The 18813-nt window shown below is 39.7% G+C and overlaps 1 protein-coding gene across 1 annotated transcript in view; it reads left to right on the top strand.

Annotated features, from left to right (window-relative positions):
- The window catches only part of Btaf1 (B-TFIID TATA-box binding protein associated factor 1), a 40306-nt gene that overhangs the window by 17711 nt on the left and 3782 nt on the right, over positions 1 to 18813 (top strand). Inside the window, exons 11-21 of the mRNA XM_051146381.1 lie at positions 205 to 353; positions 2724 to 2876; positions 3246 to 3367; positions 3452 to 3619; positions 5082 to 5159; positions 5335 to 5464; positions 6744 to 6885; positions 6965 to 7095; positions 9252 to 9377; positions 10788 to 10940; positions 11933 to 12144. Coding sequence (XP_051002338.1) covers positions 205 to 353; positions 2724 to 2876; positions 3246 to 3367; positions 3452 to 3619; positions 5082 to 5159; positions 5335 to 5464; positions 6744 to 6885; positions 6965 to 7095; positions 9252 to 9377; positions 10788 to 10940; positions 11933 to 12144 — 1564 coding nt within the window. The remainder of the gene's footprint in view (positions 1 to 204; positions 354 to 2723; positions 2877 to 3245; positions 3368 to 3451; positions 3620 to 5081; positions 5160 to 5334; positions 5465 to 6743; positions 6886 to 6964; positions 7096 to 9251; positions 9378 to 10787; positions 10941 to 11932; positions 12145 to 18813) is intronic.

Raw genomic sequence — 18813 nt, forward strand, 5'->3', positions numbered from 1 at the left:
AAAGAGTTCAAGCCATTCTAGGCTTAAATGCCACCTTATCTCAGCAAATAGTAAAAAGCAGAGTGATCAGGATATATTACATACATATGTGAAAATGTCAAAAAAACTTTTTTTTAATGCTGAAGTTACAGTTTTGGTATACTAGTTTGTAAAGCTATCATCTATCTGGGAAGTATTTGGAAATTTCCTTGATGACTTATGCAGGTGTAATGGAGCAATTGGATGTTGGCGTTGTTCCGTATATTGTCCTTTTAGTTGTCCCTGTGTTGGGAAGAATGAGTGATCAGACAGACAGTGTGAGGGTCATGGCTACTCAGTGCTTCGCAACGCTAATTAGACTGATGCCACTTGAGGTAAGTTGAAAAGATTTTGGTTCATTAATTTAGTGTTTTCTATAATTTCATAATAATAATTTTTTATTTTTAAACATTTATTTTGAGTCTCTGTGTTGTGGGGTGTATGTGCCTCTGATGGAGGTCAGAGGATTGAACTCCGGTCCGTCCCTAATATAAAAACTCAAATTGATGGCACTGTAATGTATGCCTTCCTCCAAACAAACAAGCAAACACAAACCTGATTTGTTAATGTATTTTTTAGATCTCTATGGACAAAATTTGTTTTAAAAGAATAATAATTGTATGGTGATCCAAAGTTAATAATTGTAAATATTTTGTATTTGAATTTTTTTAATGGTACTGAGGATTGAACATAGAACCTTATACATGGTAGGTAAGCATTCCACCAATTAGCTATAACCCCTACCTCAGAAATATTTATCTCAAAAGTATGAATGGCCAAGAAGATGACTCAGTGGGTAGGAGTGCTTGCTGCACAAGTATGAGGAACTGAGTTTGAATTCCTAACCTACATAAAAATTAGATGTGGCCACACATGCCTGTCACTCTGACACTAAGGGACAGGGACAGGAGGATCACCGGGCTTGCTGGCTGTCAGCCTGGCTCAGGATTTGGTGGGAGACTAAAGGGATGATGCTGGAGAGTGACAGAGCAGGACACCTGATATCTTTCATTGGCCTTTATGCATGAGCACACACCATCTGTCAAATTAGTGTTGAAACATAAGGCTGGATACAGTCAGGATATCTGTATGAACATCACAGTATGTCACAGAATTTGATGGGATACTGATGTGTAACAGCAGCCTCATAAGTGTTCCCTCTGCTAAAGTAACTTTTATTTGCCTTAGGTAATAGTCTCAGAGGCTTACTGCCTCCATCTGCTAACCTCAGCCTAGTCCTATAAGCTTCTAGCCTCTGTACAATCTAATTGAGGCCTAGAATGTTTTCAGCCTCTGAGATTAACTGTTGAATAAGCTCATCTTTTCTAGTTCTTTTTTAATTCTGACTGGCTGGTTCAACTCAGCTGTTACATCTCAGACTCCTCTCTAAGCCAGATTCAATCTGGCTTCTCTTGACTTCTCATTGAATAGCTCGGTTTGGCCTCAAACTCTAGCAATCTGTTCTAATCTTCTGGCTCCTTCTCATTCTCTGGCTTGTTCTGTCTGAACCTCTGTCTAGCTTGTTGTCTCCAACCTGTCTATATAAAACTGTCTCCTCCCTCCCTCTATGGTATTCTCCTAAATCCTCTTTTTCCTGTCTTTTCTGGTGAGAGTTGGGCATATCCTGTCCTGACTCACTCTGTCAAATCTTTCTCTGATTCATCACTTTGTCTGCCTTTCAATTAAATGTCACTTTCAAACATGGCTGCTTCTATGTATAAACTAACTTCACCTTCATTGTTTGGGATTAAAGGTGAGTACATTCCAGGCAGAGTAGCTGTGTTGTGGATTAAAGTTCCTCTATACCCCACTCCCAATATATTGTCTTTTGAAAAGGAACAGAAGTGCTGTGTATACATTTCAGTTCTGCCTCATGCTCACGGATGAGATTGAGCAGCTCTTCCCATTCTCACCAACCTAGCAAGGGCCTTCCTAGGTGAAGCTGGCTGCTGAGTTGTAAATGACACGAGTACATTTCGTGCTCTTGCTTAGATTCTTAGGCTCAAACAATTTTGCCACTGAACTCTACAGGTGTCAGGTGTTAACAAAATTAAAAAACAGCACAATTCCTTCTTTGTTATAAGATAGAAAATTTGGGGGGATTTATTGGGACTTTCACATACCATATTTTGATATTCAATATCTGAGGACATCAGAACACTGCAAAACTGATAGTTTTCAATAACAATATGGAATGCAAGTTAGACTACATATCTTTGTTTCTTTATTAACACTTGTTGCAAAATAAAGTCCTAAATATGTTCTTTAGAATACCTTCTTTGTCTAATTTTTCAAGCACTTTTAACATCTTTTAAAACCTTTAGATATATTTACCATGAAGTCTTTATACTAATTTTCATTACTTTTTCCTGTGTGAATGTTTATGTTGGTAACACTTTAGGATGGAAAATTTTAGTAAATGGCATGCACTATCTAGTGAGATCAAGACCCTTTCCCTTCCCCCATACAAGGAACAAGCAGCTGTTAATACTTCTTTCTGAGACAGGATCTTAGGTAGCTTAGGCTGACTTCAAATTCTCTGTGTAGCTGAGCGTGAACTTGAGTGCTACCTCCAACCCCTGAATGTTGCGATTTTACAGATGTACAGCTGAGGTTGTAGTTGGGGTTTTTGCATGCTAGTCAAGCATGCAACAAGTGAGATCCTACTCCCACCTAATAGTAATACATTTTAAAAATAATTTTAGGCAGGCATTCCAGATCCTCCAAACATGTCAGAAGAGTTAATCCAGTTGAAAGCAAAAGAGCGACACTTTTTAGAGCAATTATTAGATGGAAAGAAGTTAGAAAATTACAAGATCCCAGTACCAATCAATGCTGAACTGAGAAAGTATCAACAGGTAAGTTCATGCTTCATTTTATAAATATGAAGTCACCTTTTCTATTTAATTTAGTAAAGTCTTAGGTTTAATGTCCTATATTAATCTCTCTCTTGCTCATACAAAGATTTAGATTCATGCAAATATGTTTTACAAGATTTTATTTTCTTCCCCTTTCTCTCGGTTTTTGAGACAGGGTTTCTCTGTGTAGCCTTGGCTGTCCTGGACTTACTTGGTAAACTAGGCTGGCCTTGAACTCAGAGAGATCTGCCTGCTTCTGCCTCCCTGAGTGCTGGTATTAGTAGGTGTATACCATAGCGCTCTGCTAAGAAAAAGATTCTTATGATCTGTTTATGTTTATAGTTCTCATTTTTCTATCCAACCTTTTAGGATGGTGTGAACTGGTTAGCCTTTCTTAATAAGTATAAGCTTCATGGAATTCTGTGTGATGACATGGGCTTAGGAAAAACACTGCAGTCTATCTGCATTCTAGCAGGAGATCATTGTCAGAGGTAATTTAAAACATTATTTCAAAAAAAAAATCTAAATTCTGATCAATGTAAACAAATGCTTAATTATTTTTTTCTTTTGTAAAGGGCCCAGGAATATGCAAGATCAAAATTGGCAGAATGTATGCCACTTCCTTCCTTGGTGGTCTGTCCACCAACATTAACAGGTCATTGGGTAGATGAAGTAGGTAAATTTTGCTCCAGAGAATATCTCAATCCATTGCATTATACCGGCCCTCCCACTGAAAGGATAAGGTAAGAGATGTACAACCAGAAGTTCATATTCTAAGTATTTTGGAAGGACAAACTTTATTAGAAGTGAACTATAGTTAGCTCTATAATTATAACCATAGAAGCCCAGCTTAAGGGCGTGGTAAGAAGCTCACCAGCATGAAGGACTTAAACCATTGTCCCACCCATTCTGGCTAAAAATATTGTGGATGAGAAATGGCCAGCAGCCACGTCCACTCTGTGTGCTCTTTGTTCTTTTATTCCATTCTGTACCTATTTCTCTCAGTTTTTTTTTTTTTTTTCCCTTCTTCATTTTCTTCTTTTGCTTTCTTTATACATACTTGGTTCATAATGGCTGCTCTAGATATACCACTGTCATGGCAACAATTGTGTACTCACAATCACCCTCTCAGGTGGTGGTTCTCAACTTTGTGGATCAAGATACCTCTAGGGGTTGCATATCAGACATTTACAGTTCGTAACAGTAGCAAAGTTATGAAGTAGGAACACTAGAAATGTTATGGTTGGGGGTCACCACAACATGAGGAAATATATTAAAGGGTCACAGCCTTAGGAAGGTTGAGAACCACTGCTTTAATAAGGTCTACTGTTTGGAGATGAGTGTGAAGCAGAGGTCCTGGGTCCAAGATCACTTAAGTTTGTTAAGTGGACAAAGTGAGGATTTGAACTTAAGCACTTGAGCAATTCCTATAGAGTGTCTCTTAGCGTTCATGCATTTGTAAGTGATTGATAGGAATTTAATTCAAATTAGCTTAAGTAAGGAATATCAGTTCACTCCCTTGGGAATTTTAAGGCTGGATTATTGGCTTTAGAAACAACTAGAGTCCTCTTACTTGTTTTTCCTTCCCAAATGTAATTTATCAAATTGATCTTTACTTGAGTTTATTCTACAGTGGTGGGTAAAATGTCCCCGGGCAGTTCCAAACCCACATTCTCCTAGCTCTACAATACTAAGTAGGTCTTCCTCTTCCATCAGAGATCTCAATCCTGCACATACAGACTGCTCATAAGATAAACTCTTCTGAATAGTTCACCGTGGTTCTGATGCTTAATCTCTTTATTCATTATGGGGATATATGATTGATAATTCCCATTTGGGCTGAGTGGTAAAGGAATTAATGTATCCCAGAAGAAGAGATATGAAGCTTTTGCCAAATTTTGAGTTAGTTGCTCATCTTTTTTCCTGAACACAAGTACTCAGTAGGCAGATTTACACTACAGTAGTAGCTGTGGTTACACTAATAGCATTGTATTAAGATGGGTAGCAGTGCCATGCGCCTTTAGCCTTTAATCCCAGCACTCTGGAGGCAAATGCAGACGGATTTCTGAGTTTGAGGCCAGCCTGGTTGACAGAGTGAGTCCAGAACTACACAGAGAACCCTGTCTCAAAACAAACAAACAAAAAAAGCCAAACAAAATTGTATTAAGAAATTAGTAATTCCTGTTTCTTCTTCTTCTTTTTAAGGTTACAGAATCAAGTAAAAAGGCATAATCTGATAGTAGCTTCATATGATGTTGTGAGGAATGACATAGACTTTTTTAGGTAAGAATTCAAATACTCTTTCAAAAATCTATTTCCATGAAATATTTCTAGCAAAAATAAAAAAAGAGAAATTTGATATTGAAATTGAGAACACTTAATTTTTCTGCTTCTAACATTGTTCCTATAATATCTGCTATACAGGAAAAGATGATAACAATTTTTGTTTTTTCCTTAGAAATATTAAATTTAACTACTGTATTCTTGATGAAGGCCATGTCATAAAAAATGGAAAAACCAAACTGTCAAAAGCAGTAAAACAACTGACTGCTAACTATAGGATTATTCTTTCTGGAACACCAATCCAGGTAATTATTTTCTGTTCTTTCTATTTAAAAACAAGAATAATAAGCTTGCCAGGTGGCATAGCATTTAGCATTAAATTGAGGGGTCTTTTTGTTTATAAAGATGACAGATTTCCGGTAGTTAAATTGTTTTTATAAAGGTTTTTTGGGGGGGCTGAAGAGATGGCTCAGTGGTTAAGAGTACTGTTTGCTCATCCAGAGGTCCTGAGTTCAATTCCCAGCAACCACATGATGGCTCAAAATAATCTATATCTGGATGTGATCCCTCTTCTAGCCTGCAGGTGTACGTGGATAGTGGATAGAGCACTCATATACATAAAATAAATACATATTAAAGGTTCCTTTGTATGTGGCAATAGCTAAACAGGTTTGGTTGGGTTTTGTTTGTTTTTGTTTTGAGATAGGGTCTCACTATATAGCCCTGGTTGGCCTAGAAGTGTAAGCACTGCATAGCACTGCATATTTTGATAATTATCAAAGACAACCTTTCCTTTTACAGACTTTTTCTAAATTTACTGGCAGGGGGTGGGAAGGTTGGTTGTGGTTTTTTGTTGGTGGTGGTGGTGAGTGTGTGTGTGTGTGTGTGTGTGTGTGTGTGTGTGTGTGTGTGTGTGAGAGAGAGAGAGAGAGAGAGAGAGAGAGAGAGAGAGAGATTATTTCGTTGTGTTAGTGATCAAAGCCAGAGCATCAAAGATTTCAAGATTAAACACTGAATTAATTAAACCCTTTGCCAATGTTGTTTTGTATGTGTGTATTTTGAAGCACATTAAAAGGGGGAAGGATGACTTTTAGATTTTATTATTATTACTTTTTTTCTTGGTGTTTTGAAACAAGGTTTCTCTGTGTAGCCCCAGATGTACTGGAACTTAGTCTGTTAACCAAGTTGACCTTGAATTTCCAGAGATCAGCCTGCCTCTGCCTCCCAAGAGCTGGGATTGAAGGCTTTGTGCCACCATGCTCATCAATATTCAGGTTTTAAATGGGTTACTATTTATATTTGGTTGAGGCATCAGAAGGTTTGAGGTTTTGTCTAATTAAAAGGTCATCTCTTTCCTCTTCTTCTACGTTAATAGTTTAGTTTTGAAGCTGTCAGGTGGGTTCTGTTCTGCAGAGCTTTAGTGGGATTAGAAGGCTGTCCATTTAGAGGACAAATGTACATGCTGAGCCAGAGCCTGGCTGATGAAGAAGAGAAAAGGTGGGGAGGTACATTAGGATCCAAGTGTACTGAGAAATGATATTTCCCCAAATGAAGGAAAGATAATTGGTGTTTCTTTTTATTCAGAACAATGTTTTGGAGTTGTGGTCATTATTTGATTTTCTTATGCCTGGATTTTTGGGTACTGAACGCCAGTTTGCTGCTCGATATGGCAAACCCATATTAGCGAGTAGGGATGCACGGAGCTCCAGTCGAGAACAAGAAGCAGGTAACAGAGCTACACTGGTCCCCACTGGCATGAGGATGGCTCACTCAGACACTGAATGCTCTGCTCTCACTGTTGACAGGGGTCCTTGCAATGGATGCGCTGCACCGGCAAGTCCTGCCATTCCTTCTGAGAAGACTGAAAGAAGATGTTTTGCAAGATCTTCCACCTAAAATTATTCAAGACTATTATTGTACTCTTAGCCCTCTCCAGGTTAGAAAAATGTGGTCACTGCAGTTGCTGATAGAATGTTATTTGCAGGACAGCCTTTAGTTTTATCAGATGCCATAGATAATTACATTCTCCAGTTCATTTGGTGACTTTCTGGCCAGATTCCTTACTTAAATCATGCTCTTAAGAGTAAAGTGTAAACATGAACCACATCTTACTCTAGTGGAGGAGAATAAGGGATTTCCCTCCAAAGGGACAGCGTATTTTCTCTAAGGAGAGTGATCTGTATTTTGTAGATTATAATAGAGACCAATGCTCTTCTCCCCTGCAAGTGTAAGGAAATAATTCTTTGATTTCTGGCCCCAAACCACCACGTAATCACCCCCCACCTCCACCCCGCCCCAGATATTTCACTTAAAGAAAGCACTGTGACTTCTCCTTGGCACACCCCAACCTCTAGCCTCATTGCTCTTCTACTTTGGGCCTGTTGTCGAGTGAAAGAAGGCTTAAAGAACTGTGACAGTAGATTGGACAGTCTATATTGGAATTGGGACTACATGACTGATGGACAGCTGCCGTATGTGACATGGATGTGCTTGCAATTCAGTGACTTACATTCCTGGCAGAAGATTATGGGATGGCATAGGATTTTACCACACAAAGTGTTATGTGATTTCATAATAGAAATTATTTATTTTGGGAATTTTTATTTAGTGTTTTCAAACCAATGGTAACTGAAACTTGAGAAGCAAAAAGGGGCAGAGAGGGTATCAATATTCAAAAAAAGTCTGTATCGGGGCTAAAATCTGTTTGTGGGTGGTGTTGTGTCATCCTATGACAACATTATAGATATTACATACTCCCTGTTTTTACAAATACAGCAGAACTCAAAAAAAGTAGCTAACTTGCCTGACCATTCTGTTAGAGTTAAGTGTAAAATCTTGGTCATTGGGAGGTTATTGTTCTTGAAATATTAGTTGTTTCCTGTTCATGTTCCAAATACATTTTCCCCATTTCTGATTAGAAGAGAGTTTATTGTGCTTGTACTCTTCTCGTAGAACCCATTTCTGTCTGACTGTTCTGCCTGAATTGTTAGCTTATATTCTGTCTCAGTTTTGGTTGGCTTGGTAAGGTCAAATGAATCAAAAACTCACAGATTCACCCAAAATCTTACCTTTTCCTTCTTTGGTACATATTAGTGTATTGCCCATTAGCCAGTTCACCGTGGGCTTATGGGAAGGGCTGAGAACTCTGATTCTTCTGTGCCCTACCATCTGGTCTACAGAGTGAGGTCCAGGTCAGCCAGAGCTACACAGAAAGACCCTGTCTCCGGGGAAAAAAAGAGACAGACAGAAAGAAATCTATTTCTTGAAAGGAATGTCTTTAAGAGTAATGAGACACTCTTTGCCCTTTGTGAAAGATTTTGTGGTAATTTTCTGGTGATCATACTATAGTGTAGGCAAAGCCCATAGATTTAAATAGTCCAGAGGAGGTGGGGCTTGCGGGCGCGGGCCTGTGCTTCCAGCTCTCAGAGAGGCAAAAGAGGCAGGCGGATCTATGATTTAGAGGCCAGCCTGGTCTGCTAAGCAAGTCCAGGATAGCCAAGGCTACACAGAGAAACCCTGTCTCAAAATCCAAAACACACACACACACACACACACACACACACACACACACACACACACACACACACACACACACACACACACAGTCTAGAGGAAGAGAGCTCCAGAGAGAAGTGACATTTTAGCTTTGTTTAGCATTTATGGGTTTTGTGTTCTGTAAGTTTTGTTCTTCTATCCTTGATAGATTTTATTTCCTTTTGCATTATATTAGTAAGTACAAGGGAATGCTTCAAACTAGCAGTTACATTCTCTTACAGTCTGCTTAAAGTCTAGACTCAGAATGTACTGTTGGATCTGATTCCTTTTTAATGGTAGAAAATTTAGTGTGTGTGTTTAATACGTTGCAGCTGACTTAACACATTAGTTTTTGAAATTTTTTCTTTAAGCTCCTTTAATTTTAAAGGAATTTACACAGAGATGGAGTGAATAATCTCTAATATCAACAAAGAGGTATAGGTGTTATAATTTGCTTTCATTTATGAAGGCTGGTTTAATTTACTGTTCTTGGTATATATATATAATATACATATATTTAGATTTGTATTAACTGTTTCCATGGGTATAATTTCACAGGTTCAGCTTTATGAAGACTTTGCTAAGTCTCGCGCCAAATGTGATGTTGATGAGACCGTGTCTTCAGCTGCACTTTCAGAAGAAACTGAAAAACCAAAACTTAAAGCTACAGGTCATGTATTCCAGGTAGAGGTTATAGACTACTTTAAAAAATTAAAGAATGTTCTTTATGGCGGCAGTTTTTATATAGAACACAAAAATGTGCATTTTTCTTTTTTTCAACATTGTATATAACATGAGAATTGTCAAATTACCTATTTGCTGGTTTAATTGGTTGACAGTCTTATATAGCTCAGGCTAGCTGCATGCTCACAGTGTCTAAAGGTATGTGAGCTGCAACTCTTGATTCTCCTCCTTTTTTTTTTTTTTTAAACTTGGTCTGTAGACCGGGCTGCCCTCCAACTCAGAGATCTGCCTGCCTCTGCCTCCAAATGCTGGAATTAAAAGTGTGCACCACCATCTCTGGCTCTTGATTCCCATCTTTTTTTGTTTCCAGAGTGCTGGGATTATAGGCATGTGCTGCCATACCCAGCTAATATTAATATTAGCAATGAGAAAATGCTTTTATTTTATTTATTTATTTTTAATGTTTTTGGTTTTTTAAGACAGGGTTTCTCTGTGTAACCTTGGCTGTCCTGGACTTGCTTTGTAGACCAGGCTGGCCTCGAACTCACAGCAATCCACCTGCCTCTGCCTCCCGAGTGCTGGCATTAAAGGCATGCACCACCACCATCTGACCCCAGAAAATGCTTTTAATATCTAACTTATAGAATGTAACACACATTTCTATTGTATGAAAAGAGGGGTTTAGAGTGAAGGGTCTTACTATTCCATTCATAAAATAATGAAATAAGCACCTTACTACATACATTGCAATGTGGATACAGCACATTTGTATGTGGAAGTCTGAAGCTGACATTAGCTTCATTCTTTTTTTTTTTTTCCTTTTTTTTTTTTTTTTTTTTTTTTTTTTTTTTTTTTTTTTTTGTTTTGTTTTGTTTTGTTTGCTTGTTTCTCAAGACAGAGTCTCTCTGTGTAGTCTTGGCTGTCCTGGAACTCACCTTGCAGACCAGGCTGGCTGCAAACTGAGAGATCCGGCCACCTCTGCCTCTCAAATTCTGGGATTAAAGGCATGCACTACCATCACCTAACCTAGGTATCTTTCTAGATGGTTCCTCACTTTGTATCATGAGGGAAAATCTCTTGCTGAGCCTCAAAGCTTGCTGTTTAGGCTTATCTGGCTACTGGATCCAGTGTCCTTCTACTATGCACTGGAATTACTGGCACTCCAGCATGCCCACTTGGATTTTCTTTTTTTTTTAAGTGTGTGTTCTTGGGATCTGAACTCTGGTCCTTACATGTGTCAGGTGGCAAATGGTTGTGGGATGAGGCATCTTTTATCTTGACCAGCTCTGAACTGATTCTTCAACACTGAGTAGGCATTTTCTAGACAAATGGAATAGCAAGGAAAGGATACAAAATTACAAACACTTGTGGTATGAAATGCACTTACATAGTTGTTTTCCCTCTTTAAAGGCATTACAATACTTACGTAAACTGTGCAACCATCCAGCATTGGTCTTAACCCCTCAGCATCCAGAATTCAAGAGTACTACTGAAAAACTGGCAGTTCAGAATTCTTCTCTTCATGATATTCAACATGCCCCTAAACTCTCAGCCTTGAAACAAGTATGTATGGCTTTTAATGATAAAATGACATGTAACTAATATAGAATACTAGAAAAAAAAATGCTGTTCCCAAAGATTATTTGATTTGTTTACCATTTTCTGTGTTTTCAAATTTGGCTTGCTGAATTTTTTATACAGCTTTAAAAAAAAAATGGCATGCCATTTTTAAGTAGTTTCAACTGTGCAGTTCTGACCTGACACTCAAAATGTTGTATAGCAGTCACTACCATCTAGTATCTGAGTACTCTAGCGCAGAACCACTGCCTACTGAGCAGTTAGTCACTCCCCATCTTCCCTTTACAGTCCTCACCCTCTTTTCTGTGATTTACTTGTTTAACTGTTTAGTGTAAATAGAATCATACCGTGTTATGTTTTTGACTGGCTTTTTGTTTGCTTGGTTTTTGAAATAGGGTCTTACTATGTAGCCCTGTCTGGCCTGGAATTTACTGTGTAGTCCAGGCCAGCTGCAAACTCACAGATCTGCCTGCTTTTCTGACTAGTGAGATTAAAGAAAGGCGTGTGTCACTATACATGATCCTTTTTAGTTTTTTCAAGACAGGGTTTCTCTGTGTAGTCTCAGCTGTTCTGGACTCACTTTGTAGACCAGGCTGGCCTCAAACTCACAGAGATATGCCTGCCTCTGCTTCCCTGAGTGCTGGGATTAAAGGTGTGTGCCACCATACCCGACTATATGATCCATTATTAAAATATTTTTATCTTTCCATTTAAAGAAGTTACTTTGTAGATTTTGTTTGGGACATCTTTGTCACCTCCTTGAATTAACATTTACTAAAGGTCTAGGAAATCTCAGAGACCTAAAGAAGGGTGATATAAGCTGGGCGGTCAGTTTTAGCCCCGAGTACTAATGGGCTGATATAGGTTACAAATAAAGTTACCTTTTCTTTCTATAGACATACTTGCAGTAACTAGTGTCTGGTAGCAAATACTTGTCTGCTTCTGTTGAATGGATGTGTAATACTTTCTTTCCCAAGTTGCTGTTGGACTGTGGTTTGGGAAGTGGCAGCTCTTCGGAGAGTGGCACAGAGTCTGTTGTGGCTCAGCACAGAATACTGATCTTCTGTCAGCTTAAAAGCATGCTTGATATAGTAGAGCACGATCTGCTCAGGCCTCACCTGTCCTCTGTCACTTACCTGAGACTAGACGGCAGCATACCTCCTGGACAGAGACATTCTATTGTTTCCCGGTAAGTGGCTCCCTAACCTGTGCTGTTAAGTCATGCTAAAGTGTATGTATTGCTTTGATAGGCATTTGCCCCTAGAAATGTTTTCATGGGTAAATGGCTGCAGCTGTGATACTGGGTAAAGCAGTCCTGTGATGAAGCTAATGACTGCATAGGAAAGACCCTGAGGAGCACAATGGAAGTCTCAGATGACTGCTTTCTTCCTTATTGTTTTTAGGGGTCAGGGTGGAAGCACACAGATAGGTAGCTTAGCTAAAATCTCTGGCCTCGCTACTGTTTCTCTGCTAAAAACAGGTAATAAACTGACTCATGTAGGAGGCAGAATGTGTGTCCTGCAATCTCTGCCTGAAATACATTGATGGAGTCAGCATTCTGAGAAAGCAGATTCCCAGGTTCAGTCCCAAACCTCAAATATTCTTCTAATGTGTTCTTTGAGGCAGGGTCTTGTAAAACTGAGAGCTTACCAATAATGCTAGTCTTTTTTCTGTCTTTCTTTCCTTTCCTTCTTTTTTCTTTTCTTTTTGTTGGGGGTGTTTTTTATCATTATTAATTTATTTGTACTACATCCCAGTTGTTATCCACAGGCTCTTATCTTCCCATTCCCACGCTCCCGCCCCTTCTGACCTACTCCCCACCTAGACCTGTGATGGGGCGGCATCCTCCCCACTGCCTGGCTACAGAGTATTAGGTCTCCTCAGGATAGCCTGCATCCCCTTCCTCTGTGTGCCAGCAAGGCCTTCTTGCCTAGGAGCAGTGACCAAATTGTGAAAAACAATCACCCTGAGTGAGGTAACCCGGACCCAGAAAGACACACATAGTATATAGTCACTTAGAATTGAATATTAGCCCAAAATAGATCTGAGAGACTCCACCCAGTGGGGAATCAGGACAGGTGCACGGACGCAAGGCTGGACTCTGCGCAGACTGATGAGAGTGTTAGGAAAGAGTGGGGGATGGAAGGTCCAGAAGAGAGTAGGTGCTCCACTGGGAGACTGTCAAGGCCTCCAGGTCTGGACACGGGGCTTCCACAAACTGATGCACCAACCCAGGACAATGCACTCAGAGAACCAAGACAGCCAATGGACAGCTGTTCAAAGGCTAGTCTCCATAGTCAGATTACTCCAGGCTGGAATTAAAGCAGGGTGCCATGCCCATGAGGCACTTCTGTAGGTTCTGAACTCCAGCACTCTTGTATAAGTGCTTTCCCCCGAGCCTTCTCCTCAGCTGCTTCTTACTTGTTTTAATGACTATCCTGAGAATCTGTGAAGTTTTTTGATTTTTCTAACAGCTAGTGATGTCTTTTTGTTTTGCTCCATATATTTAATGGCCTATTCTATTACATCTTTCAAGAACTCTCTCTTCATTTCATTAAGACCATTTATTAATTGGGTTGATTTCCTGGTGTTTAGTTTGTGTTCGTTGTATAGTCTACATATTAATCCTCTGTGATGCTAGCAAAGTTCTTTTTTTTCCTTATTTTATAAGCTGTCTCTTCAGTTGTGTTCCTTTGATGCACAGGCTTTTAATTATATATGATCCTATTTGTCAGTTCTTAGCATTATTTCTTGAGTGACTGGAATCCTTTTAAGGATGTCCGTGACTGTGTTATATCCTAAATTAGTTTTCCTATTTTTGCCTGTTACAGCCAGGAAATTTCAGTTCTTTATTAAAGTCTCTGGTGTTTTGTTTTGTTTTGTTTTGTTTGTTTTCCCCTAAGACAGGCTTTTTCTGTGTAGCCTTAGTTGTCCTGGACTCACTTTGTAGACCAGGCTGGCCTCGAACTCACATCGATCCACCAGCCTCTGCCTCCCAAGTGCTTGGATTAAAGGCGTGCACCACCACGCCTGCAACTCTGATTTTTTAGAATTGGGTTTTGTACAGGGTGGCAGGGATCTAGGTGTGGAGATCAGTTTTCACAGCAGTGTCAGTTGAAAAGGTTGTATGGAATCCGGTGTGTGTTTTGAGTATTTTGTTGAAGTTTAGGTTGCTGTAGCTACATGAATGTATATTTGGCTCCTTTGTTTTACTGTATTGTTTTCAGTGTCTGTGCCCTTGTAATATGCTATTTCCTGTAGCCTGGAGATACAATTGACATCAGCTGTCAGGTGACATTGCTACTTGTTCTTTCTGCTTAGGATAGTGTTGACTTATCCACGGTTTTCTGTACTTAATATCAACAGGACTTCTTTTCCTATTTTTTGTGAAGAGTTATTGAAATCCCTTTGTTTTGTTGTTTAAGACAGGGCTCAATTATGTATCCTTGGCTAGTCTGGAACTCTATCTGTAGACCATGCTAGGCTCAAACTCAGAGAGACACCTGCCTCCTCTGGTTTCTGAGTCATGTGCCACTATGTTGTTGAAATATTTTATTAATTCTTTGAGAATTTTATATATTATATTTTTATCATATTCACCACTCCTCATTTCTCCAAGATCTACTCTACCATTTCGTTCACGCTCCACTTCATTCATTCATTTATCTAACCCACGGAGTCCTATTAGTGCTGCCTGGATACTTTTTGATAGAGTTGTTGGTTAGATGAAATTTTCATTGAATCTGGTAGAATAACTCTTCACAATCTTCTAAATTTGGGCATAGAGGATTTTTCATCTTCAAGTGTCTTTTTCAGTATTTAAATCTTCATTGCTAGCTGAGCGTGGTGGCACATATATTTCATCTTAGCACCTGGGAGGCAGAAGCAAGTATATCTCTGAGTTCAAGGCCAACCTGGTCTACATATCAAGTCCAGGACAGCTAGATATATATAGAAAGATGCTTTTTCCATATATTATAAATAAATATTTTTCTTTGTAGAATTCTTTCATTTCCTAGATTAGGTTTCTTTCGAATCTTTTTTTTTTTCTTTTTCTTTCTCAGCATGTTTGTTGATATAGGAAAGTTATTGATTTTGAATGTAGAATTTGAATTGCTACTTTATTTAAAAGGCATAATGGCACATGCCTCCCAGCACTTGGGAGGTGGCAGGTGGATTGCTGTGAGTTTGAGGCCAACCTGGTCTACAAAGTGAGTCCAGGACAGCCGTGGCTACACAGAGAAACCCTGTCTCCAAAACCAAAACACAAAAAGTTTGTGGTTTTCCTCTGGACCTCCTGTCGGTGAAAGTCAGCATTAAAGCCATTGTTATTGTGTGAGGCTGATGTTTATCTTCACTCAGCAGTACTTGCTTATGACATTAAACATGTCTTTATGCAGCCAAGGTGCTGCTTCCTGCAGTTTTGGTGCTTTCCTTCTTCTCTGTTTGGTATTCTAAATGCAGCCTGAATGTGGGTGTTCATTTCTTTCCCTCGATTTGGGAGTTTTCCCTGTGGTTTTACTGTGATTACCTTAATGCTGTAGTAAATCTGGCCTTTCAGTGCTGTCCCGTAGACCTCATGTTCTGTCCACACGATTATCTTTGCCTGAGTGCTCTCAATTTTCTTCTTCCTTGATAGTCTGACTTTAACTTCCCCCATTCTGTGAGACTTTTTACTAAGTTTTTCATTTGACTTAGCTTTGTTTCTGAATCTTCAACTTGGGGTTTATGATATGGCTCAGATGGTAAAAGGCACTTGTTATACAAACTTGGTGACCTAATTTCAATCCTTGGAACCCACCTTTTCAGTATTTCTATTTTTTTAAAGATTTATTTATTTATTATGTACACAATGTTGTGCTTACATGTACACCTGCATGCCAGAAGAGGGCATCATATCACATTAAAGATGATTGTGAGCCACCATGTAGTTGCTGGGAATTGAACTCAGGACCTTTAGAAGAGCAGACAGTGCTCTTAACCTCTGAGCCATCTCTCCAGCCCCCAGTATTTCTATTTCTTTATTGAATTTCTGCCTCATATCCTACATTGGCTTCCTCGTTTCAACTGTTTCTTTTAAATATATTTAGATGTTCATTTGTAGCCTCTTTGATCTCATTAGATGTTATCATAATGTTTCCCCTTGAGTCTTTTAGATTTCCTGTGACTCATTGTCCTTGGTATCCAGCTTGTGGAATTGCTACTTCTTACTGGATTCATACTGCCTTAAGTTTTTTTCATGATTCTTTTGTTGGGACTTGCACATCTAGGCTTTTTTCATTGGTTGGTTTTTCCCCCTTTTCTTCCTTCCCCCCTTTACCCCCCTTTACAATTTTCCGCTAGTGTACTTTTTCTCTCCAGTGTTTGCAGTGCTTGGGGAGGACTAGCTTGTAGTGGGCTGAAGAAGTCATTCCTCCCCAGTGAACTAGCAACTCAGTGGCATTGCTTAGGGCACTGGGTATGATCACTTGCACCACTACAGAAGTAGAGTACTAACCTCAGACTCAGCCACAGCTGCCAGTCATTTGAAAACATGCATCTTTTAACTTCAGTGACTATCGGGGCATAAAGAACAGCAGTAGTACAGTGATATGTGGTTACTAACATCAGAAGGGGAAGTAGGCTAATTGGCGGGGGAAGGGGGCGGGGGCGGGAAGAAGAGTATATAGATTAATAAAGGGAGCCAGGCGTGGCAGTGCACGCCTGTAATCCCAGCACTCTGTAGGGCAGAAGCACTGTGAGTTTGAGGCCAGCCTGGTCTACAAAAAGAGTTCTAGGACAGCCAGATGTACACAGAGAAACCCTGTCTCAAAACAAACAACAACAACAAAGAAGTAAAAAGGGAATAGGGTGGTCCAGTGGTTGAGAATACTTGCTGTTCTTTTAGAGAACCCAAGTCCTATTCCCAACACTCACGTAGTGGCTCACAACTTCCTGTAACTCCAATTCTAGGAGGAATCCCACACCCTCTTCTGGCTTCCTACCAGGCATGCATGCAGGCAAAACACCCATACATGTAAAAAAGAAAAGTAATTTAGAGGGAATAAAAGGAGGGGGGTTATAAGGAGGGAATGAAAGGGAATAAGCTGTAAGGAAAATAGAGTACACAATAGAGTGTCTGAAGAAACGTCAGTACAAACAGAAAACATAATTGAGCAATGAAAAATGAAAGCAAGAACATTTAGAGATATTTATACAAAATTAAAGGGTTTTTTGCTTTGTTTTTTGGGATTTTGTTGTTTTCTTGTTTAGTTTGTTTTAAAGACCAGGTAAAATAGGTTTTAAAATATGTAGCGAATCAAATTAGGCATGTCTAAAATTCCTGCACTTGGGAAGTGAGTCAGGACTTCAGGGAGCAGGCGAATGTATGAGTCAGCGTTTCTTTCTTGGTGGAAGATTTTTTAAATTAATTCCTCTCCTCCCTGTTCTTCTTAGCAGACTATGATGGTGGGTGAGGTGTGCAGTTTGTGGATCCATTTTAAGCCAGACTGTGTGTGTGAGAGTTCAGAACAAGTGGCTTTAATGGCCAGTTGCTGTCAGCCCTTCCTTGGTCTTTTCCCAGCCCTCAGCATGGAGTATGGGTTTTGTGGAAATTTCCCTGTCGTGTTCCATATGTTCTGGAGATGAGTCCAAGGTACACAAAGTGCCCATGACTGTGCTGTTTATTTACCATTTTGGCAAGGATCCTGGCCGCCTCCGTCAGCGTCTGCTTCTGCAGTTTCAGACTTGGCCAGTTCTCTTCTTAGCAGATGATCTGCTAGAGTCCGCCTTGTCTCCTGCAAAGATGCTGCTCAAGCAGAGGCTCAGAGACTCTCGGCCTCAGCCTTCTCTGGGTCTCCAGCTGTGGGTAAAGGAGTGGGGCGAGCTCCCCCAGGAAGGCCGTGCTCAACCCAGCCTAGGGACAGGGTTCAAAGCTACTCCAGCGTGTTCCTCCGCAAAGCTCTCACCTAGATTATTCCCTTTGTTTTTCCAGCTACAGCATTTTGAAGGAGTGGGTTATTACTTATCCTTTTTGTCACCGTGGGTTACACCGAAAGAGCTTCTAATCTGCCAGAAACATGGCTGCTACTTTGTTATTACTAATTGTCTTTTTTTCCCAGAGACTACTTGATGTTCCTGTGTCTTCTAAGACTAGTAAATACAGTTCTCCTGAATGTTTGCCACTCCCTTCCCTGCAAGACGTCCCTGCCCCATTCTGTTTCCACACTTTAAAAGCTCAGAGTTGGGTTTTTAATTTTATATATATATATATATATATATATATATATATATGAATGAGACTTAGTCTGTGTCTAGTATAAAATGTAACTTGTTTGGCCTTATTTCTGTTATGAAATTTCTGATTTCTCTAAAATGAATTCTACAGATTTGCATGCATGCATATATGCTATATAAATTGTGTTATATTAAAAATACGTAATAATGGTTCAGAGATACAGTTGATGTTGGAGAAGTCAGGGCAGCACAAGCTTGAGGTAGCTGGTGGCATTGCATCTGCTGTCAGGAAGCAGAGGACGACAAATGCAGGATCATCTGTTTGATTTTCCCTTTTAATTTAGTCCAAAGAATTTGCCTGTGGAAGGTAACGCGCATGTTTAGAGCAGGTATTCCCACCTCTGTAACATAGTGCAGAAACCCCTCACAGTGGAGCTTGACCATCATAGTGTGTTTATACCAAAAGGCACTCTCTTCTCGGTGGGTAACAAGCATCCATAGCTGTGCTGGCAGTCGTAGATCAGCTTGACACCAGCTAAAATCATTTGGAAGAAGAAACCTCAGTTGAGAAAATGCCCCCAGATTGGCCTCTGGGCAAGCTTGCTGTTCATTTCCTTAATTGATTGATATGGGAGTGACCAGC

Source organism: Acomys russatus, chromosome 5 (assembly GCF_903995435.1).
Source record: "Acomys russatus chromosome 5, mAcoRus1.1, whole genome shotgun sequence".
Classification (NCBI taxonomy): Eukaryota; Metazoa; Chordata; class Mammalia; order Rodentia; family Muridae; genus Acomys; species Acomys russatus.